Here is a 19566-nt window from a genome sequence, read left to right as displayed (position 1 = left end):
GGATTTCAAACCAATAGGAGCCCCCCCCCTTCATTCCACTCATCTTTATTAATACAAGAAGGAAATACTGCCAGCCTCAAACCCACTGCAGGCGCTGCCTTCATTACAATATCACTTTTACAGTTATTACCTCCAAGGCTAATAAAATATGCCACTTGTCTGCATCTCAGTTGTGTTAGTACACACACTTGCATTTTTTGGGGGGGTTTTTGGGGCGATTTTATTGGGTTATTAATCAAATACATGCTGCTCATTGTCTGTGAGCCTCTCACACAGCACCGCCCTACTCTTAAATCAATGCAGTAAAGTGAAGAAGAGTAATGTAACGCAACAGACGTGCACTCGCCAAAATATGACCTTGCTAGCAAGTGTCAAAATATATAAGTGGACATGGAGTCTTTTCTCCACCCCGGCTGCGTCCCGACATCACGCCTCTTTACAGGGGAAGTTCTCTCGCTGGCACGGAAAGCACAGCTCGGTCGTTTGTTAACAATTGGAAAACACACCCATAAAACCGTCAGGATGAATATGGGATATTTGGTGATCTCCCGACTGAGCTTTGTGTGTTTGACTATGGTCAGAATGCTGATTAGTTATGAACTGAAGTGGTGAGCAAACTAGGCAAGCAGTGTGTAACTCTGCACGTTAGCATGCGGATATTCACTCGCAACTGCTCCTAAGAAGCACATTGCATTACATTTAACTTCGCAGATTCTAGGTATAACCTGTCTGCAACGGCAATAAAAAAAAAAAGAGAAAAGAAAGCAAACGTGAAATGCTTACTTTCGCTACCATTCCCAAAAGAGAGCTTTGATAAAAGTGTTCTTTAGTTCAAAGCATGCCTTTAGAGGTCTGCATTTCACCAGGGAATGATCTGTTATCTCCAGGACAAGAAATCCTGTGAGATTAGCTCATATACAAAACACACATCTGTTTTGTTCTTTACTGGAGTAGAGTTTACCCTGTCAACAGAAATTTGATGACTAAACACAATGACCTTGTAATGGACAGGCACACAGATGCACACACACAAACACACACACACACTATTGTTATTGTCCAGGTCAGCTTTCTGTGTGTGATGGATCGTTCCACTGGTCGGATCACATGACGTTCATATAAGCCAGCGAATTCTCATGTAACTAAAGAGGGAGGGACCACATCATATGAGACATTCGGCCCACACACCTGTTTCTAAAAGCTTCACAGAAGAACTTCGGCAGGAAGAAAAGGTGAGGAGTCGTCAGTTTGAATTGTTCGGTGAGATTAGTACAGAGGAGGAAGGGGGTGAAAGTTAAAAGTTAAGATGGTCGGAGCTTGCGACTGGCTCGGGAGTCGAAGCTGAGACATAAACACAGCAGGAGTAGTCCACAGCAGAGGTGTGCTACAAGAGCATCTAATTCCAGCACGAGTCAACTCTGTTTCTCCCGCTGTGTCTGTTTGAAGTTGTCCACTGGTTTCGTTTGGATGTTTATTGTATTTGGATAATTGCTCATTTGATCTGGAGCACAAAGCTCTTGTTTGCATCTTTTCATCTTCGTCCACGCGCCGATCGCAGGTTAATCTCGCTGCGGCTCTGTTTTGTGTGTCCAAAGGGCACCGTGGACTTGGAGCGAGAAGAGTGTGAAGAGTGTGAAGAAAATATGGAGGTTTTTGACGACAGCAGTTCCAGTCCTTCGGGAACCCTCCGCAACTACCCGCTAACCTGCAAAGTCCTGTATTCATACAAGGTATAAGTCAACGCACACACACACACACACACACACACACGCTGTAATTACACGCGCCCACACCTGCATACATACCAATTGTCCGCTGCTAGGTGAGCAACACCTGCGGCTCACAGCATCATTGTGTGCACAAGGAAAAGTCAACAGCAGTGAAATATTAATGACTTTGTTATAGTCAGTCATGAAAAATTTAGAAGCAAGCGCACTTGTCCTTCGCTGTTTCTTTTTTAAAAAGTTTTTTCTTGCACTTTTTCGCTCACTTTAACTCTTGTTGTGTCTTCCCACGCAGGCGTCACAGCCAGACGAGTTAACCATAGATGAGCAGGAGATGTTGGAGGTTATCGAGGATGGAGACATGGAGGACTGGGTCAAGGTGCAAAAACACACACAAACGCAGACCTATCAGCCGCACAGAGATGCGGCTCGTTTGCATTCGCAGCATCCGTTGTCTCGCCAGCTCCTCTGTGCACCGTCTAGCTGCGCTGCGTGGGCTTTATCCGCTTTCTTTGCCTTCATTTCTATCTCCCAGGCACGCAACAAGACGGGTCAAGTGGGCTACGTCCCGGAGAAATACCTGCAGTTTCCGACTTCCAACAGCCTGCTGAGCATGCTCCAGTCTCTGGCCACGCTGGACGCTCGATCGCACACATCGTCCAATTCAACCGAGCCGGAACTGCACTCCGGCTGCATCAACGGAGACACGAACAGTGAGCGCGCTACAAAGCTGATGACAATGAAGTAGTCTTTGTAATGATTAAACCGCATGCCATAGGTCTCAGCAAAAGAAGTTAGTTCCATTCGTATTAGTTTTAAATGAGTTTGTTTTTCCCCCATGAAGAAGTCATTATGTGGCTCTGAGGGAGTCATTTTTCTCTTTACTGCTCCAACTGAGTCGTATACAGATGTAGCTTAATCGGAAGTTATTGGAAAAAGCGAACGTGGATGTCGCCCCTCGATGGCTGCATCAAGGTAAAATGAAACAGTGAAACAAATTACGAGCGCTTAGGTGCCGTAGTTCAGTTAAAAGCTGGGTATGTTTAAAGAAAAGTTGTTCCAGAGACCACTGAAACAGAAAGCAAAGCTCAGCAGCTGTGTAATGTCAGTGTGTAATTTGTCCGCCTTGTCAGTGGCTGACACTGACTGAAACGGGCACAACTTTAGCTCTGATTTGGACTTATTCATTTCTCCAGAATGATAGGTTGTATCCAAATGGATGTTTTGGGTGTTAAAAGTCTACTTACAGCCAACATTGAAACAAATCATCTATTCGTTTTAGAGTAAATGACATTGCTGGACAAAAGCCTAGAGTTTGAATTCATGGCCGCTTTTAAATATGATTTATTCTGGGAAGCAGTGACAGACCGACTGGAACACAGACTGCAAATGATGTCGGAATTGATTATTTCCGATGATAAAAAGTTGATAGTTTTAGAAGTTTCAAGGAGGAGAAACAACAAAGAGAAACAGCATTAGATTATCATCTTGTTATCTTCACTGCTAACAGTTTTTTCTGATTTTGTACTTCCTTCCTGCTTGTGTCCTTTTTCCATCTCCTTCGACTCATTTCTTTTTAGCATCTTTTCTTTTGTTCTCTTGTTTTTTCTCACGTGAGGAAATCCTGTCAACTAACAGTTGCGTCTTTGTGTCCTTTCTCCATCTCCCTCACTCCGGCCACGTATACCAATTTATTTATGACAGTGAGGGCAAAGCAGACGTTAAACTATATGTCTCAGAGTATGATTATTCCTCCTGTGTGACTGCTTCCTCTCCATCTCTTTCTCTGCAGCGCTGTTTGTCCGGGCACTTTATGACTACGAGGGCCAGGCGGATGAAGAGCTCTCCTTCTCCGAGGGAGCTGTGATCCGCCTGTTGAACCGCGACACTCAGACAGACGACGGCTTCTGGGAGGGAGAGCTGAACGGACGGGTGGGCGTTTTCCCCTCCGTGCTGGTTGAAGATCTCACGGAGAATGGAGAGACCAGCGGGGGAGGGGTGGGGGACGCACAGGTACAGTGACACCGGCCCAAATCATAGATAAGACACGAAATGACAAGTGTTAAGCTTGTTGCATGTGGCGCGAGCAATCTCAGAGGGAAAAGTCAAAAGGCAGATTTAGGATGGAGGCAAGCTTCTTAGGTAACAGCCAGTCAGTGCTGAGCTGCACACTCAGTCTTATCAGTCTTTCCTCAGGGCAGAAATACCAAGGTTGGAGCGAAGTCTGCTGTGCCACTTTATACCACGGCTCCCCTCCCTTCCTGTCTGTCGTCCAGCTGATCTATCAGCAGGGCCAGAGTTCACAAACAGTGGATCAGAACGGCCGTGTTCCTGCTGCACGCCGATAAAACCGCTGCAATCACAGGCCAAAAGGTCTTATCTGTGGCACTGAGTGGTGCCCTATTACAGCAGAAGTTCAGCAACAGGAAGGATACGGCCTCTCCCTTCCTAGAAGCCCTGTGGGCATAAGCACAGCAGCTTTTAGCATCTTTTAAGTGTTAAGTGGAGAGATTTAGATGTTCAGGGGAAACTGCATTGTGTTGTTTTGTTATTCAGAGGCAGTGAAGTTGTGTTTAGAAAGCCAAGGGCATGTCTGTAAATTATTAATGGTAAACTTTTTAAAGTTTCATAATTTTGTACTAGATTATAGCCGCTGAGTGTTCCACCACCTAATTAGTTAACATTCACATCAATACTTTTTATTAGCTAGTCGCCAGCTGATGAACATAGAACATAGAAGAAATCATGCATCAGGCCTACATCGTTTTATTTTCTTACATTCATGTGAATGCATCTACAGTTTCCCTTCTTTTATCTCAGGAACAAATTTTACTTTTTTCAAGCAGTTGAGTTAAGTTTATTAAACCTGTTTAAGTTTATTAAGGTTTATTTAAGGTTAAGTTTATTAACCTTCCTATGAGCAATAAACTCCAAACTTTTCCATTGGCCAAAATGTTTAGCTTTTCCTGTGTTAACTGACGATGAGTTATCCTGTCAGTTTGAGTCAATGTTTGTCAGTTTGAGTCAATGTTTGCATCAGTTTCATATTATCTTCATGTGACATAGCAAGGTATGAGACTACTTTCTTTTTTTCCATCACTTTCTGTAGATCTCGCCATCTTTAAAGGTGCCATCTTCTCTGCCGCCTCTTCCTCTGTACGACCAGCCTCCCATCAGCCCTTTCACGAGCCCCGAGACGTCCACACCGCCTCCTCTGCCACGCTCCCCCTCCGCCGCACTTAATGGGGAGCATAAGCTTCCCCTGCCGGCCTCCTCTCACAAAGGACAGCTGCCCTCTCATAGTACGACATACATAACATCTTTTATCAATTACCACATAAACTGAAAGAGGTCTTTGTGGGTTTTTATGGGAATGTTTTTGTCTCTGTCTCTCTCTCTGTAGATCAAAGCTCTAACAGGAGTCCGGTGTCGCCAGGATTCGCTCAGACTCAGCCGCTACGATTCACTCCCGAAGGAGGCCAGGGCAAACTACGACCTGTTAGTATCAAAGTCATTCGAGTCATTGTCAATGTCATGTCGAGGCTCAGCCTTTAATGACGTAGGATCGGCAATGTTTTCCTCACTGTTTCAGGTTGCAACAACAGAATCGTCCTAATCCGTTAAAGAATTACTGCCAGAGTTGAAACACTGTGTACACCTCTTTTCTCTGGTATAACTGGGTAAATTTATTCATAACAAATGGGTTGTGTGGAATGAGTGGCATGGTTGAATACAGCAAGACAACAGAGAGAGAGAATGGAAAACTTCCTGGTTATTGTCTGTTATAGCCCTGAAAAGAACAACCTCGAGTTTCTGTGTTTTTCTCTGAGTTTTGGACATTTTTTACTGACCAAAGGATTGATTTAATGGGTATGTATCGCTGATGTCTGGAATTTGACCTAACTAACATTTTCATATAACAGAAACTAATGAACTTAACAGAGTTTAACAGAACACAGTAGTTGTGGCACAAGCGAGTACAGTTGTTCCCCAATATGAGCCTGACTGACTGTGTGAAAAGATGAAGAGAAAAACAACTCGAGGAAAAGAAGACGGTAAATGTTGGAAAAGTGTTCCGTAGCTTTAAGGTACCTGTCTGGTGATCAAATGTCTGCGTCCCACATCAGGGACTGAGCATTGTGCTGAAAAGTAGGCCACCTCTGTCATTGCCTTGACATCAGCTTTCATCCCTTTGGCTCTTCTCTTTGACTTAAATTGAACATGCTTTGATTGTCTGATACAGGTGCGAGCTGCTCCTCCTCCACCCAAACAGCACCCCCGCCGGCAGCAGGAAAAGGGCGACAAGACAGAGGAGGTGGAAATCACGCTTGTGTGACAGACATACGAGCTCGAAGGCGGTTACAGGCGCTCTAAGGCTGAAAACCGACGAAAGACGAGACCCACAGGCGGGGGAACTGAACTGCTCTGAACTGAAGTGAGCGTAAATAAAGCGATGTGAAGTAAACTGAACTGAACCACGTCAACCCTTCCAGCTGCTCCGCATCTTCTCTCCTCTTCGAGCCGAGGAGGAGAGCAGAGGGACGGGATAAAGGCGGAGTATCTAATTAAATAATCTCTGTATTAGCTTCCTAATGAAGTGCAGCAGTAGCCGTCCCCACCTCCCTCTTTTCCCTCCCCTCTCCTTCCACTCTGGCCTTAAAACCTTACCTCATTGGGCAGCAAACCAGAGTGTGGTGAAGACGAAGAAGAATGTTTTGAGGGGGACCGTGAGGAGCACTTGATGATGGATTTGGCAAGTTTGATTTAGTCTTGTTAAGCTTACGACAACATGAGTAAGACAACTTATCTCTTCTGCTGCATTTCTCCTTTTTTCGCCCTTTTGCTAACAATTATTCATGAGGTATGAGGAAAGTATTGGAGTCCCAAACTGATAAAATGTAGTGAAAGCTTCTCCGACAACTCAAAAATGCAACTAGATAAAATACTTGTATCGGTATGAATATGTGATGTAAAACCATTCCTGAAAGAATGTGGATGAAAACACTCAGGAGATGACTTTAAAACAGCTTGTTCACAACCTTTTGGGTTTCGCAGGCATCCCTAATGAATCAGCTTTTAGGTAAAGAGGTCCGTGAGCTTATGACGTGCATAGATGAGACACAAAGTGAGCCCAACACGGTCCTCCGTTGAGAAAGAAATGGTAAAAACGAGAGCTGGCAGCAGATAAAAAGTAATGAAGATCGCTTGGCTTTCAACCTCGGGTCACCAACTATTTCTTGGGAACGTGTCTGATACCTTTCGCTCCATTTTGTCAATGTTTGGGCTCCATGAAAACCAGGCCAAATGAAAGGGAACGAGTGAAAAAAAAACAAAAAACTTGCCGAGTGTGTCCAGTTTTGGGGTGCAGTGGGAGGTTGAAGTATATGGACAGAGAAACTTGGTGGTGTGTGTGGACGCAGTGTCCCCTTCCAAGCCCTTCCCGCGCCATATATGATCATTATCATACGTATTTAATGTGTATTAGTACAGTACATTACTGTTGTCATAGGAATGGTTATGCACAGCGTTTCATATAGACTATCTCAGCTGAATGGAATACCCTGTCTGCTATGCTATGTAGTGGAAGTTTTTATCTTCATCATATACTGAAAGGGCGTTGTATATACAGCAAGAAGGAGAGATGAAAGGAGAGAAGGAGGGGAGAGGGTGGAAGAAGAACTGGAGCCAAAGGAGGCTGGATCCTTCCCTCTGCTCTTGTCTTCACCTCTCTTCCCATCCCTCCTTTCCGTCTCTCAGTCTCTGATGTTTGTTCTGTCGATGGACAAGTCCGTGTGAATCAGTGGCTATAATATCCACACATACAGTTACAGTATATTACACACACGTTGTTATATCTTCTCTGGTTCTGTTCGGATGGCTGATCGAGGAAGGCCGCTGGTGCTTTTTTTTTTTTCTTTCTTTTTTCTAAAGGCACCGAAACAGTTGGAGTTCTCGATGTGGCGAGAAAACAGACTTTCACGTAGAATTAAACTGAATACGAGAACAAGTTTGGACCAGAAGCACAGAACGAGCAGTTAATCCCGAAAGGTCACGTCTCCTCTCTCGTTGATTTTGTTCCATTATAACCTTGTTCCTTTGAGCTATGCCCTACGTCCTTGATTACTTGACATGCATCGGCACTCAATGGTGGTATTTTTAAGGTGGTGTGAGTGTGAGACTAAAAAAAAAAAGTCAACCTTTCCAACTTGATGTCAAGCCCTGTCTTTTCTATGTCTTGCATTTCAGGTTTGAGTAGTGATGGGGAAAGAAGCAAATATATCAGGCCGGATGAAACGGATTGGAGAATGACAAATCTTTTTCTGCTTTAAGTCAATAAATCTCCCTCCCGTGTACACTTCAAGCCTTTAAAACTCCTTGCCTAAAGGGCAGCGTAGCACTTTTATTTATTTGTACCTTCCCTGGAAAGTAGCACTACCCTCACACGGCATCAGCATGGTTTGAGTCTGAAGGTGAATCACAGTAGCTACAAATGCAGACAGCAGAGTGCTTTCATATTTTTTCATATTGACTCGATGCTTAAAAAAAGGAGGAAACAATAAATAATCTTTACTCTTCCAAAGAGCTGGAGAGACTGTGGCCGGTGTCATTGGGCGTTTTCCTTAATTTATGCAGTCTAAAAGAAATTACAAAGAAGGATGTTTTGAATGAAGTCATGGAGAGAGCGTGGTTTATTCTTTTTTTTTTTAAAGATCTTTTATTTCGATTCAAGGTGGGCCCGGTCGTTCCAGAGTGTGGCTGTTTATAAGAGAGTGGAGGAGTTTTGATTCAGCTCTCGAGGACTTGAGGACGTGCCTCGGTTCTTCGCTGCATTTCGAGCTTTGAGTAAATCTCAAGTTAAAGTGCACCTCTGACTCAAGAATAGATACCAAATTTGCTTTGTTTTCGAGTGTGGAAAGTTGAACAGTGCAACTGAAGCTCAGGTCAGAGCAGTTCAAAGTCATTGTTTCCATTGGCCACAATGGAGTGTTACTACACCTGCTAAGTGTATTTTATTCTAAGTATACAGTAAACAGTATACTACTGTTTAGTATTGGAAGAGAAGAAGGAAGAAAAGTCTTAATCTCGGTTCAAACGGATTGGTCTCCTCTTTGCGAGGCAGAGGATGGTAAAAAAATGAAACCGTATTTTGCGTGGCTCCCCCCGCTGAACAAAAAGCAAAGCCTGTTGGAGGCAGTTACCCTCGCGGATGCACACCGCTGCCCCTCTGCTGCTGCAGGAACTAGCACTGACCTGACCTATGGCGGCGTGACGAAAGCAGCCTCTTCTCTTTGAGATAGATCTTATTTGATGGCTTTTAAGCTTGTTTTTGAAGTTGAGCGTTTCTTTGAGCAACATCCGTAAATTCCATCTTTCTGACACTTAAAACATTTTTTGTACGTTTGTTTTTTTTTTGTTTTTTTGCTAATCGCCACTTTGAACATGTCTATTCTCTCTGTTCGACAGCCTCTTTGATCCACCACAGTGTTTGATTACTTGGTGTTTTCATTTTTTTTTATGTTTTATATGATTCTGCATTTTTCATGCGTGAATTCGGAGCAGCGCAGCTGCCGTTATGAGCGATGTGGTGGGACGACTGGCCTCTCTCTTCACAGACTGTTGCCATGGTGACAATAATGAGAACAGGCGCTAAAGTCTTTCAGCATATTATTATTGGCTGTACAAAAAAAAAAAAAAATAAAGTTTGTATTTATTGTGTACAAATGTTAATAAAAAAATATTAAAAAGCTCTGTGTCTGTCACTTTGTTGCGGTAATCGTGTGTATTTTTGTCTGTATGAATGATATATACAACAAAGAATTAGTGTGATTGATGTGTGTGTGTGTTGTGCAGATGTTCCAGTAACTAGAAATGGGCGTGATCATAATAACAGTGTATAAACACCCCGAGGCCAGAGTTTCCTGAGAGGAACACCAGCAGAGGAGAAGCTGTTAACCGTCCGTCTTGGCTGTTGAATATGTTCCTGCTATAAGTTTTCCTCCTTTATTTCTCTGGATTCGACAACAGCTGTTCATTTGCTATGTGCTCCAGAGGAAAAGACTGTTCGCCTTCACGTTCCGGCCGCAGCTCGTCCTGTGTGAAAATCTATCTCTGCTCCAACCCGCATGGTACAGTATGTGAATAATTCATGATACTAAAGAATCCGTTGGATTTTGTGACAGCGCCACCAAAAAAAAAACAAGAAACATTGTGCATGTCATTTTAGGCCTCTTTGATCATGCTGTTTTCTGGAGATGTTTCCTGTTTGTGTTTGTGTTCTGTACAGACAGCGTAGCAGAGCGCAGAGCTCTCAGAGAGAGCGTGTTCCCTAAGTTCAGAGAGCACTGCAGACACTCGCAGGGTCTGGATGTCAGGGTGAGTACTCACTGCAACACTCATTAGGTGCGGTTAGAATGTGAGTGTTTGCTGATTGCCGTGGGACAGGAAACTTGGTCTTGGATCCTGTCTGTCCTTTTGGCCCCATAAACTGCCTGCGGGAAGATGAAGAAGCTGTGGCTCCAATCTAAGAGCGCAAATACTTCAAAACTCATTCTCAAAAAGGAGCATTCATCCACACTGGAAACTTTGGGAATGGGTTTACTTTTAAACTGCAGCAGTTTGATTCAATTTTTTTGTGGTGTTCTCAGTTTTGGTTGCTATTCCTCCCACTTGGTGATCGACTGAAATGTGCGTCTGTTTTTCATGGGAGTGAAAAGAAAGAAATAGATGTAAGTTTCAGTAAACCTCATTTATCTACTGGGTCCATCTTAAAAACACTCACATGTTCACTTGTTCACTGCCAACAGTGGTGTGTGTGTGTGTGTTTGTGTGCTCAGTATCCTTTCACACTTTCCGCCTGAGGCCACTCCACTAAAGGTGCAGTCAACTCTACTCGACTTCGCTAAATTAGATTTGAAAAACAAAGGATGAGCAGCTGTATTGTGTGTTAGTTTTTACTCATGCACAGCGTGTGGCCGATTCTCAGTCATCCCTCCTCCAGATTGTTTCGACTCAAATGGTGTGTGTGTGTGTGTTTCTGCAGGTGATAGACCCCTTTGAGTCCAGTGATTCCAGTTGTTGGCCAGATGAAAACACCAGACAGCAGCTGATTGAGGAATGCAGAGAAAGCTCAGCCGGACCTTTTTTACTGGTAAATAAACCCCCGATCTTGAGACATGACTAGATGACACATATTAAAACCTACGGGAGCGCAGACAATCTCTCAGCAGAACAGGCATTAGATGCAGCTCTAAAAGACTATCAGCACCTCTGTATTCTCACGCATGAACTCTCAATTGACAGGTGCTGTGTAAATGGATTTCTGAAGGCTTTTAGTTCTAAAAGCTTTAAAACAAAAGGCTTTTGTAGCTGTGAGGTGCACACTGCGGATGAGAGATTATCCAATAACGAGAAAGCCAGTTTGCTTTGGAACATCCAAAACAAGTAGTTTACTTCCTCTAAACCCCCCCCCCCCCCCAAAAAACAAATAAATGTTGCTCTGTCGTCCTCTTAAATCCAAAAACTGTCTGTTCGTCAGCACTGATCATTGCTTACCATTCCACCTGTGTCCACATGGTGGTGCTGCAGGCTCTGGTAGGACATCAGTATGGCACAGCCAGTCTGCCCACCCAGGTGGAGGTGTCAGAGTACCAGCTGCTGCTGCAGGAGAGCCAACGGGTGGGCGCCTGCACCCAGGAGCTGGAGGGGTCGTACCGGCGGGACGAGAACACCATCCCTGCCTCCTACTGCCTCAGACCACATACACACCGCTGCAGTCCGCTGGTGATAACACTGTTTACTGTCTGATTTTCAGAACTCCTTTGTGAATAATGAACTATGATTAATGCTCCTGTTGAATGTGCAAGAGAAGTTTTTATCATGAAATGATAAAACCTTGCGATTCATTTTGGATTGTTTGATAAAATCACATTTCATCTACAGTATTGTATGTGATGTGAGATGTGAGTTGCATGGAAAAAACATTTTCCTCGAACTCTTTAACTGTGCTGCTTTTCCCTAAAAAGTGCTTTCATTTTGTCTGCTCTGCAGGCAGAGGAGAGCAACGTGAAGGATAAGGAAGATGAGCTGATGAAGGTGTTTCAGACCGCTGCGAGTCTGTGTGTCCGCAGCGGCCTTATGAGCTCAGAGAGAGCCCACTGTTTCTACAGATCAGGTGAGGCAAATGCTTTGTGTCTGACTGGACTTTGTTTTTGATTGGATTATCGTGCCGTTCTCAATTATTACTGATCCAAGAATCAGGTCACGGAGGCTGAAATCTTGAGAATCCACTCCATCTTTCTCTAGACCTTCTTGACCTTCCCAGAAATTTTTTTTAGTCATCCCTCAGTTACAGTAGACAAGCTGGAGTGTGTCCTGGGCTGCCTCCTCCAGACCAAACTGCGCCAAAGCTTGAAGGTGGAAGGGAGCGTCCAGCTGCTATCTGTTGACAGAAGTAGGGCTTTAATACACAATTTGCCTTTTATTTCCAGCCCTTGATGCAGATCTGCGTTTCGCTCTGGGCAGGGAGCGTCAGGATGTCGTCAGCCGCTGCGTGGTCTATGTCCACAGGGTCCTCAATGCGAAAGAAGACGGAGAAAAAAGGCTGCTGGATTCACAGCTGCAGCCAAATTCTGAGGTAAAAACCGTGCATTTTTAAGGGTATCTGTTTGTCCTCTCACTTTCATTTAGTTTACTTTTCTAAAAACAGGATGTAGAAATGTTCTTACAGGGCAAGTCACACTTAAAGGGTTTATGTAAAACATCCATCCCTCTACTCTACGCAGTACTCCATGACATAAAAGAATACAGATTTAGGTAAATTAAAACTAATCCTTTTCTTTTTTTCAGGCCGAAACATCTGATCAAACCACTCTGAGGACAGCACCCACCCGCGGCGAGTTATTATCAGAGCTGTGTAACAGCTTTCTCCCTGGACTTGTAACATCCTGCCAACTTCTACTCTACACCACGACAACTGAGTGTGACCCTCGTCATGGTTACACCACAGCCAGGAGGCGGAGCTACGCTGAGTCTCTGTGCCAGCAAGTGCTCTCAGATCTTGTGATGTTGACTCACAGCCCAGAGCCCAGAGAAGATGCTCGCATTGGTGATGCGTTATCCCGAGAGCAAGCCGAGCAGGAGCAGCTGTGCAGCATCTTCTCTCAATTTTATGATGTTGTTCAGCCCGAGGAGGAAAAGGTCAGAATGAGGCTCTTTCCCATGATGATTTTCCAAGAAACAGCAATGAAATGCCAGATTTGTAACTGCTTGTGGTGTAAATATGGTTGCTTCTGTTTTGCATTCATTGAAACTGCAGCTTGTAGCCTGTGGCGGCTCAGTGGATAGTATTACATTTTTATCTTGAATTTCTTCTGCCAGTTTAAAACCTAATCATGGATATTTTCTTATTTGTTATGTCTCTGTTGTGAAGCTTGCTTGAAAGTCACTGCAGCAGCCTTGGTTTTACTCTCATTGGTTGTAGGTCAGAGCCTATGTGGAGCAGAGAGACCAACAGTGCCCACTAGTGGTGACAGGGGGCCCTTGCACAGGGAAGACAGTGTTGGCAGCACACTGCACTCAGTGGGTAGGTTTAAATTAAATGTGAAAGGATACTTTTTATGCTGCCTTTGATCAGTTAAAATTAAACCTGCATTTTCACCATTTTATTTATTTTTTTATCATTGTTTGAATAAATAACACCAGTATTATTTAAAAATAATTCAAATCTAGTGACAGTGTTGCAGATATCTGTACTGCATGATGTTGATAACATACAAACAACTTCTATCTCTCTCCACAGATAAAGTCTTGGCTAACAGACAGCAATCCTGTGGTGATCAGTTGTTTTTGCCATTTGTCGATCAACACATCTCCAAAGCGTCTTCTTTCCAACCTGTGTTGTCAAATAGCTAGCAGATATGACAACCCGTCTTCCTCTGAGCAGGATCCCAACTTCTGCCTCGGCAGTGATCCAGATGATCCCAGCTTCATCCCTTACTCCACAGAGGATATATCCGACTGCAGACCAACATCTGTTCTGGATTCTCCCCATGAAAGCAGCACCAAAGACGATGTTTCTAACCGCAACCCCAACGTCAGCACAATACCACGTCCAGATTCTAGAGGACTTAATTCTGTCATTAAAGCTGACATTTGTCTGTCTGAACTTGAAGACCATCTTGCATCCCTCCTCACCCTCCTCCCCTCCATGAAACAGCCTCTTGTTCTGATCCTTGATGGCTTGGATCAACTCGAAAACAAATTTGGGGCTCAGATAATCAGACGTCTCCCCTCCCCCCTCCCACCCGATGTCAAACTCATCCTCACAGTTGCTTCAAGCCGAGCACAGCTCCTGCAAGACATTAAACTACATTACCCACAAGGCCGGCGTCCTCGCAGTGTATCTGAGGGCAGCGAGAAGGATGCGGGGTATGTGTGTGTGCAGCTGGGATCTGCTGACAGGAAACAGTGTGTGAAGATGTTGGCGTCACTGCTGAGAAGTTCAGGGAGGAGGGTGACGTCAGGGCAGCAAGCGCTGGTGAACCGGGCACTGACTTCCTGTGGTCTGCCGCTCTATGCTCGACTCCTGCATGCACACACCTCGCTGTGGCACTCTGGTATGGCTGATACCAAAAATGCCCTTTTGTCATTTTAGAATCAACAACAGCAAGACCAAAAGCAACTGAGCTAGTCTTTCATCGTCCTCCAATGTCACTACATTGTTATGCAAATCCATTATTTCCCAGAGCAGGCGGATTTATCACGTGGTTTATAGATTTGTCTTTTTGTACATTTATTAAAGATGTTGGACTGAAATATCCTAAAAGTATTCAAACTGATCGCTTACTTGGTTAGATCCCAACAATGGCAACCTGAATTCTTCTTGGGAATTATCCTCCTAACTGGTCCCTACCTTTGCCCATAACAAAGGGTCATGATGCTTATGTAAATAGGATATTACAGTCCGATGTTTTCAATACATTAACAAAAAAAGGGTCTTGGTTTGACCTTGTGGAGGATTGTATTAAGACTGAAGAGGGAAACAATATAAAGCTATGAAACAAAACACACTTTGGACAACTTTATGTCAAAGCTGTGCATGTGAAGCCTAACTGCAGGACACTTTCTTTGTTATCAACACTTCCAAATCCCAACATTTCTCTTGTCGTCTCTTTTGATCCCATCAGATTCAGATGTGACAGAGTCGTCTCTCCCTGATGCCGTTCACTCATCCATCTCTGCGCTCCTGGATCAACTCGAGCAGAGACATGGCTCCTCTGTCACGGCTCGTGCAGCCTCTTATCTCACCCTCTCCCGGACCGGGCTCACCGAGGCTGAGCTCGCGGATCTGCTCTCGAGTGATGATGTCAGTCTAGCTGATTACTTCTGTCACAGTAGGGACCCTGCCCCTAAAATAAAGGCCATGCAAGTCGATGTGGAGAGACTGCTTTTGGATTTAAAGAGCTTTCTCATCAAAAGAACAGTTGCAGATTCGCAGGTTTTGTTTTGGGTGAGCAGGCATTTCAAGCTAGTCGTAGCTAAGAGGTATCTAGATAGTGATAAGGCGAGGAGGAAGATTCACTCAGAAATGGCGGACTATTTTAGTGGCCGACGGGCATGTGGTAGTTGGAAACTACTACTTGGAAACCACTCATCTGAACCAAACATTGACGCAGATAGGCAACCATTTGACTTCCCGTCTTCCACAGATGTAGGTCGAGTGAACATGAGAAAAGTCCTAGAACTGCCTCATCACATGAAGCAAAGTGGCAGGTTAGAGGAGCTGGAATGTGGGTTGTTACTGTCTTTTGGGTTTCATTGGGCTATGGTTCAAGCTGGTCTTCTTGGTGATCTGGTTGGCATGTTGGAGAGGGATGGAGGCTTGTCCAAGTTTCAGTTTTTAAGGGAAAAACTGCTTCTAGCAAGCACATTGAAGTCTTCTGCTTGCTTCCTGAGGAGCTCACCCCTGCAGCTTCCCACAGTGATGGAGACAAGCCTTCTCCCTTATCTGGAGGTCTTTCCTGCGCTTGAGGGTTATATCAGAGATATCAGACAGGAAAGCAGCAAGAATGGAAGAGGATTAGGAGTTGCAATTTGTCCTAGTGCCTATTCCGTCCCCCCAATTCAGTGTTTAAAGCATGATGACAAAACCAGGGAGATTTGCGTTAAGGAAACTGCTGGTACGGAATGTGGGGTCGTAGCGGAGGTCATGGACGACGGTTCTGCTTTCATTTGGAGAGGCTCTGAATGGGAGGTAGTCAAACTGTCACTAAGCCACGAGCAGATGGAGCTGAAGTTTGCAGGAGTGAAGAGTAGCGGCCCGTTCCTGCTGCTATCAGCACAACGCAACAAGCTTTTTGTGTGGGATGTGACAGGCCCAGGCAGGTTTTTAGAGGTTAAAGACTCGCTGAAAATTGGATTTGCGTCAAACCGAACACCAAACAGAATTGAGGGATTTGTCGCGTGTCCGAAAAAGTTATGTATGTGGTGGAAAAATGAGAGCTTTGTCAGTGTGTTTGACATCTCCAGTGAAACCTCGACTCATTTCCGATGTCAGAGCTGTGTGACCTGTTTGGTTTTCTCCTTTGATAGCCTTTGTTTGTACTGTGGACAGGAGGATGGCACTGTGTCCATATTTGACATCAACACCAGCAGTTTGCTTGGCACTTTTTCAAACTCAAGACTTAACGCAATTACTCTGATAATCCTCTGTGAGGACAAGTGGAGGATGGCATGTGTTGACAGTGCGGGCAGTGTAGCCTTATGGGATGTTTCTGACAAAACAAAACTGCCCAGACTTGTTAAAGAAACCCTTAATGAGGGTAAATCTAACGACATCCTCAGCACCGATTATTCTCAGGAAATCAACACGCTGTTGGTGTGTCAAGCCCACCAGGTGACACTGTGGGATACATGTAACTGGGAAGTCTGGGATCGGTTCTTGGCTCCACATGGGCGAGCCTTCACTCAAGCTCTGCTCGCCCACGACGGACACCTTTTCCTGGCTTTATTTGACACCTGTACACTCGTCTTGGTGTGGAGGGTCAGCACAGGGAAGTGTGTCCTCTCTTTAGAAACAAATACGCAGCCCCACACACTCCTCAAAACGACCTCGGACATCATCTGTGTCAGTCGTGATGGCTGCTTGACAGCGTGGGACTCTGAGATGATCGTTACTGCAGGAACAGCTCCAAAAATGGCCAGCGAAGTCAAACAACTGGTGATTGACCAAACAGGAAAGTTGTTCTACACGACAGACCAGTCAGAGAAAGTGTGGAGGTGGAGTTCAGACACAGGACTTCCAGAGGCCTGCTTCTTGCATGGCGGCCCTGTTGACAAACTGCAGCTGTCTCCGAACCGTGTCCATCTCGTGTCACTCTCAGCAGGGGACGTTTACATTTGGCTGACAGAAACGGGTCAGAATATTGTACGGATCAGCGGCAGCTTAGCCACAGATATCCTAATCACCCCGAATGGTCATTTTGGAGTGAGCATTTCTAAACGAGGGCTCTCCCGCGTTTGGAAGATGGCGCATGGAGGTATCGTGTGCAGCGTACACCTGCACCTGTCTGACGCCCAGGTGTCGCCTGAGAGCACGTTCCTCATTGGTCTCCGTGGAGGAGACCTGCTGGCTGCCAGCCTGTGGTCGGGCTCAATAAGCAAGCGTTTCTCCTGTGTGGTGAACTCCGAGCGTGTCATCGCTTTCCACACGCTTTCAGGACACCCGGACTTTGTGGTGGTTATGGCTGCGTCGGGGGCAGTGTACACCTGGAAGGTATCGGAGGAGACGGTGTGCCGGCACTTTCACCTGCCACATATGTTTCACTGTCAGCCACAAGACTTCCACATGTCCTCTCATGGGAGCTACGCCCTACTGTCCACTGATAATGACTCTATCAACCTCTTAGACCTGTCTCGGTTCAGACTCTGCTCATTCAAAGCTGAGGGTCCTGTCATTAAAGCCTGCTTGGACAAAACCGGATGTTATGTTGCGCACATATCCCACTCCGCCACCTCAGAGAGGAGCTGTGCTTGTTCTCTGCACGCAGGGTCCGTCCTCTCAGTGACGCGGCTTTCAGATGGCGAGAGAATAGGCAGCGTGTGTATGTTGAAGAACCCTTCGACTCTGGCTATGAGTGAGCGGCAGAGTGTGTTTGTGGGTTTTGTGGACGGGTCTGTGGGTGTGTACTCTGTTACAGATGTTTCGATCAACGAACAAGACTTAATCAGAGACGAGGAGAATTTTAAAGGTCAGCTAAGACAAAACCTTGACAGCGCACCAATCAGCTGGCTTCCTCTAGCTAAACCCAATGTTTCATGGTCTTAAGGCTATCATCTTACTCTAGCTAAGAACTGCTGCTGTAAAATACATAGGATGTTGAATTTAACAGAGCACAAAGTGCACATGTGTCTCATATATTGATACAAGAACAAAAAAAAGAGTTTTCAGACTAAACTTCACCTCCATATGTCTTATATGTTGTTTTAGTTTCAGCAGGTCTCAGTTCATAAGGATTATCACCACACTGCAAAAAACTGAACAATTTGAGCATTTGTCAGAATGAAATGTATACTTTATTTACAGAATAGTGCCTATCACTGACACAGAGGAGTTTGTCACTTTTGTTTCTAATAAAAGAGTTTGCAGAAGTTTTATCGAATAAAAGAGTTTGCCTAATTTTGTCTGTTTCTTGTTAAACACAACAATGACCCATTCGCACGAACTTATCGAGTTTTAACAAAGATGCTTCAACTTGTGCTTCCCTTTCCTGCAACAGGCCTGGTAATGAGAATGATCTGTGACGTCAGTCTAACACTTGCGATGTCTACTGTCAATTTCATCAACAAAATGAGCCACAGCAGAGAGACGAAACAGTCGGCTGGATGAATCCGTGACTGTCTTCCTCCCCAAAACATGCCCACGGGGTCATGCATCCAGTCTATATGACCTATAATTATGTTCGAAAGATACTCATCAACTGGTGGTTATGAGAGCAACTGCATGTGAAGTGTAAAAAAGGCTCCTATGAAGGAAGGTAACCATTGCATTATGAGAAATAATGTAATTAATCTGTAATCATTTCAAACCTAAGCGTAACCATTTCTAAAGCAAATCAAGCAATGTTATTGTCTAAACCAACCAGGAAGTGACAAAGGTGGTCTCCTGAAGTGTTGTCATAACTCAGAAGTGAAAAAACAGCTGTGATGTGTGCTGTTTATTTATATATATATATATATATATATATATATATATATATATATACGGTATATATGAAATATGAAAGCAGCAGGCTTTTTCTTTTTTGGAATTTTGAATAGCATTTTTAAGCCACATCCGTGTCTGTACTGGAACTTAAACAAAGTGTGAGGTCTTCTTTTCTTTTTTTACATGAATCGTTAATGTGGCTACGTTGTTTTGGTAATTACGTGGGTCACTCAGATGAGCTAATGTTGGGTAGCAAAAACAACGCCGCTACAATGAAAGGTTCATTCAGCCATGCATTACATGTGTTCTATAGAACCCCACTTAAGAAGATCTATTCTTCAACCTGCACACAGAACCACACAGAAACACGATGGATCAGGAGGACTTTCCCTTCATTTTTGTAAATGTGTCTTTGAGAATTAGAGGATTTCCAACATTTGTGGGAGAGTAATAGCTGGCACTTTTTCAAGTCCATCTGTTGTAAATATTCCACATAGTTACTTAATTTTTTTGTATTATTATCTTGCAGCCTTCCTGCCAATTTGAGTTTATATTTACATAAATTTACAGTATTTACATAAATTATGTTTTATTTCAAATTTCAAGACAATTGCATACTTTGGAAGAGGGTCAGTCTTG

General features: G+C 44.4%; 2 protein-coding genes across 3 annotated transcripts in view; both read left to right on the top strand.

Annotated features, from left to right (window-relative positions):
• The window catches only part of LOC140314403 (F-BAR and double SH3 domains protein 2-like), a 58585-nt gene extending 49116 nt beyond the window's left edge, over window positions 1-9469 (top strand). For both annotated transcript variants that reach the window (XM_072392574.1, XM_072392573.1), the window contains 7 exons: window positions 1596-1730; window positions 2020-2103; window positions 2260-2437; window positions 3517-3737; window positions 4834-5026; window positions 5128-5222; window positions 5968-9469. In XM_072392574.1, the coding sequence (XP_072248675.1) occupies window positions 1596-1730; window positions 2020-2103; window positions 2260-2437; window positions 3517-3737; window positions 4834-5026; window positions 5128-5222; window positions 5968-6060 (999 nt within the window). In that variant the 3' untranslated portion in view covers window positions 6061-9469. The remainder of the gene's footprint in view (window positions 1-1595; window positions 1731-2019; window positions 2104-2259; window positions 2438-3516; window positions 3738-4833; window positions 5027-5127; window positions 5223-5967) is intronic.
• A 175-nt stretch (window positions 9470-9644) lies between these two features.
• On the top strand, window positions 9645-18293 carry LOC140314399 (NACHT and WD repeat domain-containing protein 2). The gene is made up of 10 exons (XM_072392569.1): window positions 9645-9850; window positions 10009-10097; window positions 10765-10872; window positions 11310-11504; window positions 11772-11895; window positions 12212-12357; window positions 12570-12920; window positions 13204-13305; window positions 13522-14338; window positions 14909-18293. The coding sequence occupies exons 1-10, from the start codon at window positions 9763-9765 to the stop codon at window positions 18046-18048; spliced, it is 5160 nt and encodes a 1719-aa protein (XP_072248670.1). The 5' UTR covers window positions 9645-9762; the 3' UTR covers window positions 18049-18293.
• Window positions 18294-19566: the final 1273 nt, after the last annotated feature.

This window comes from Leuresthes tenuis, unplaced genomic scaffold, assembly GCF_036924035.1.
Source record: "Leuresthes tenuis unplaced genomic scaffold, fLeuTen1.0.hap1 SCAF_9, whole genome shotgun sequence".
NCBI classification, from domain to species: domain Eukaryota; kingdom Metazoa; phylum Chordata; class Actinopteri; order Atheriniformes; family Atherinopsidae; genus Leuresthes; species Leuresthes tenuis.
The sequence above is the reverse complement of the archived record's forward strand: the minus strand, read 5'-3'. Positions and strand labels throughout refer to the sequence as shown.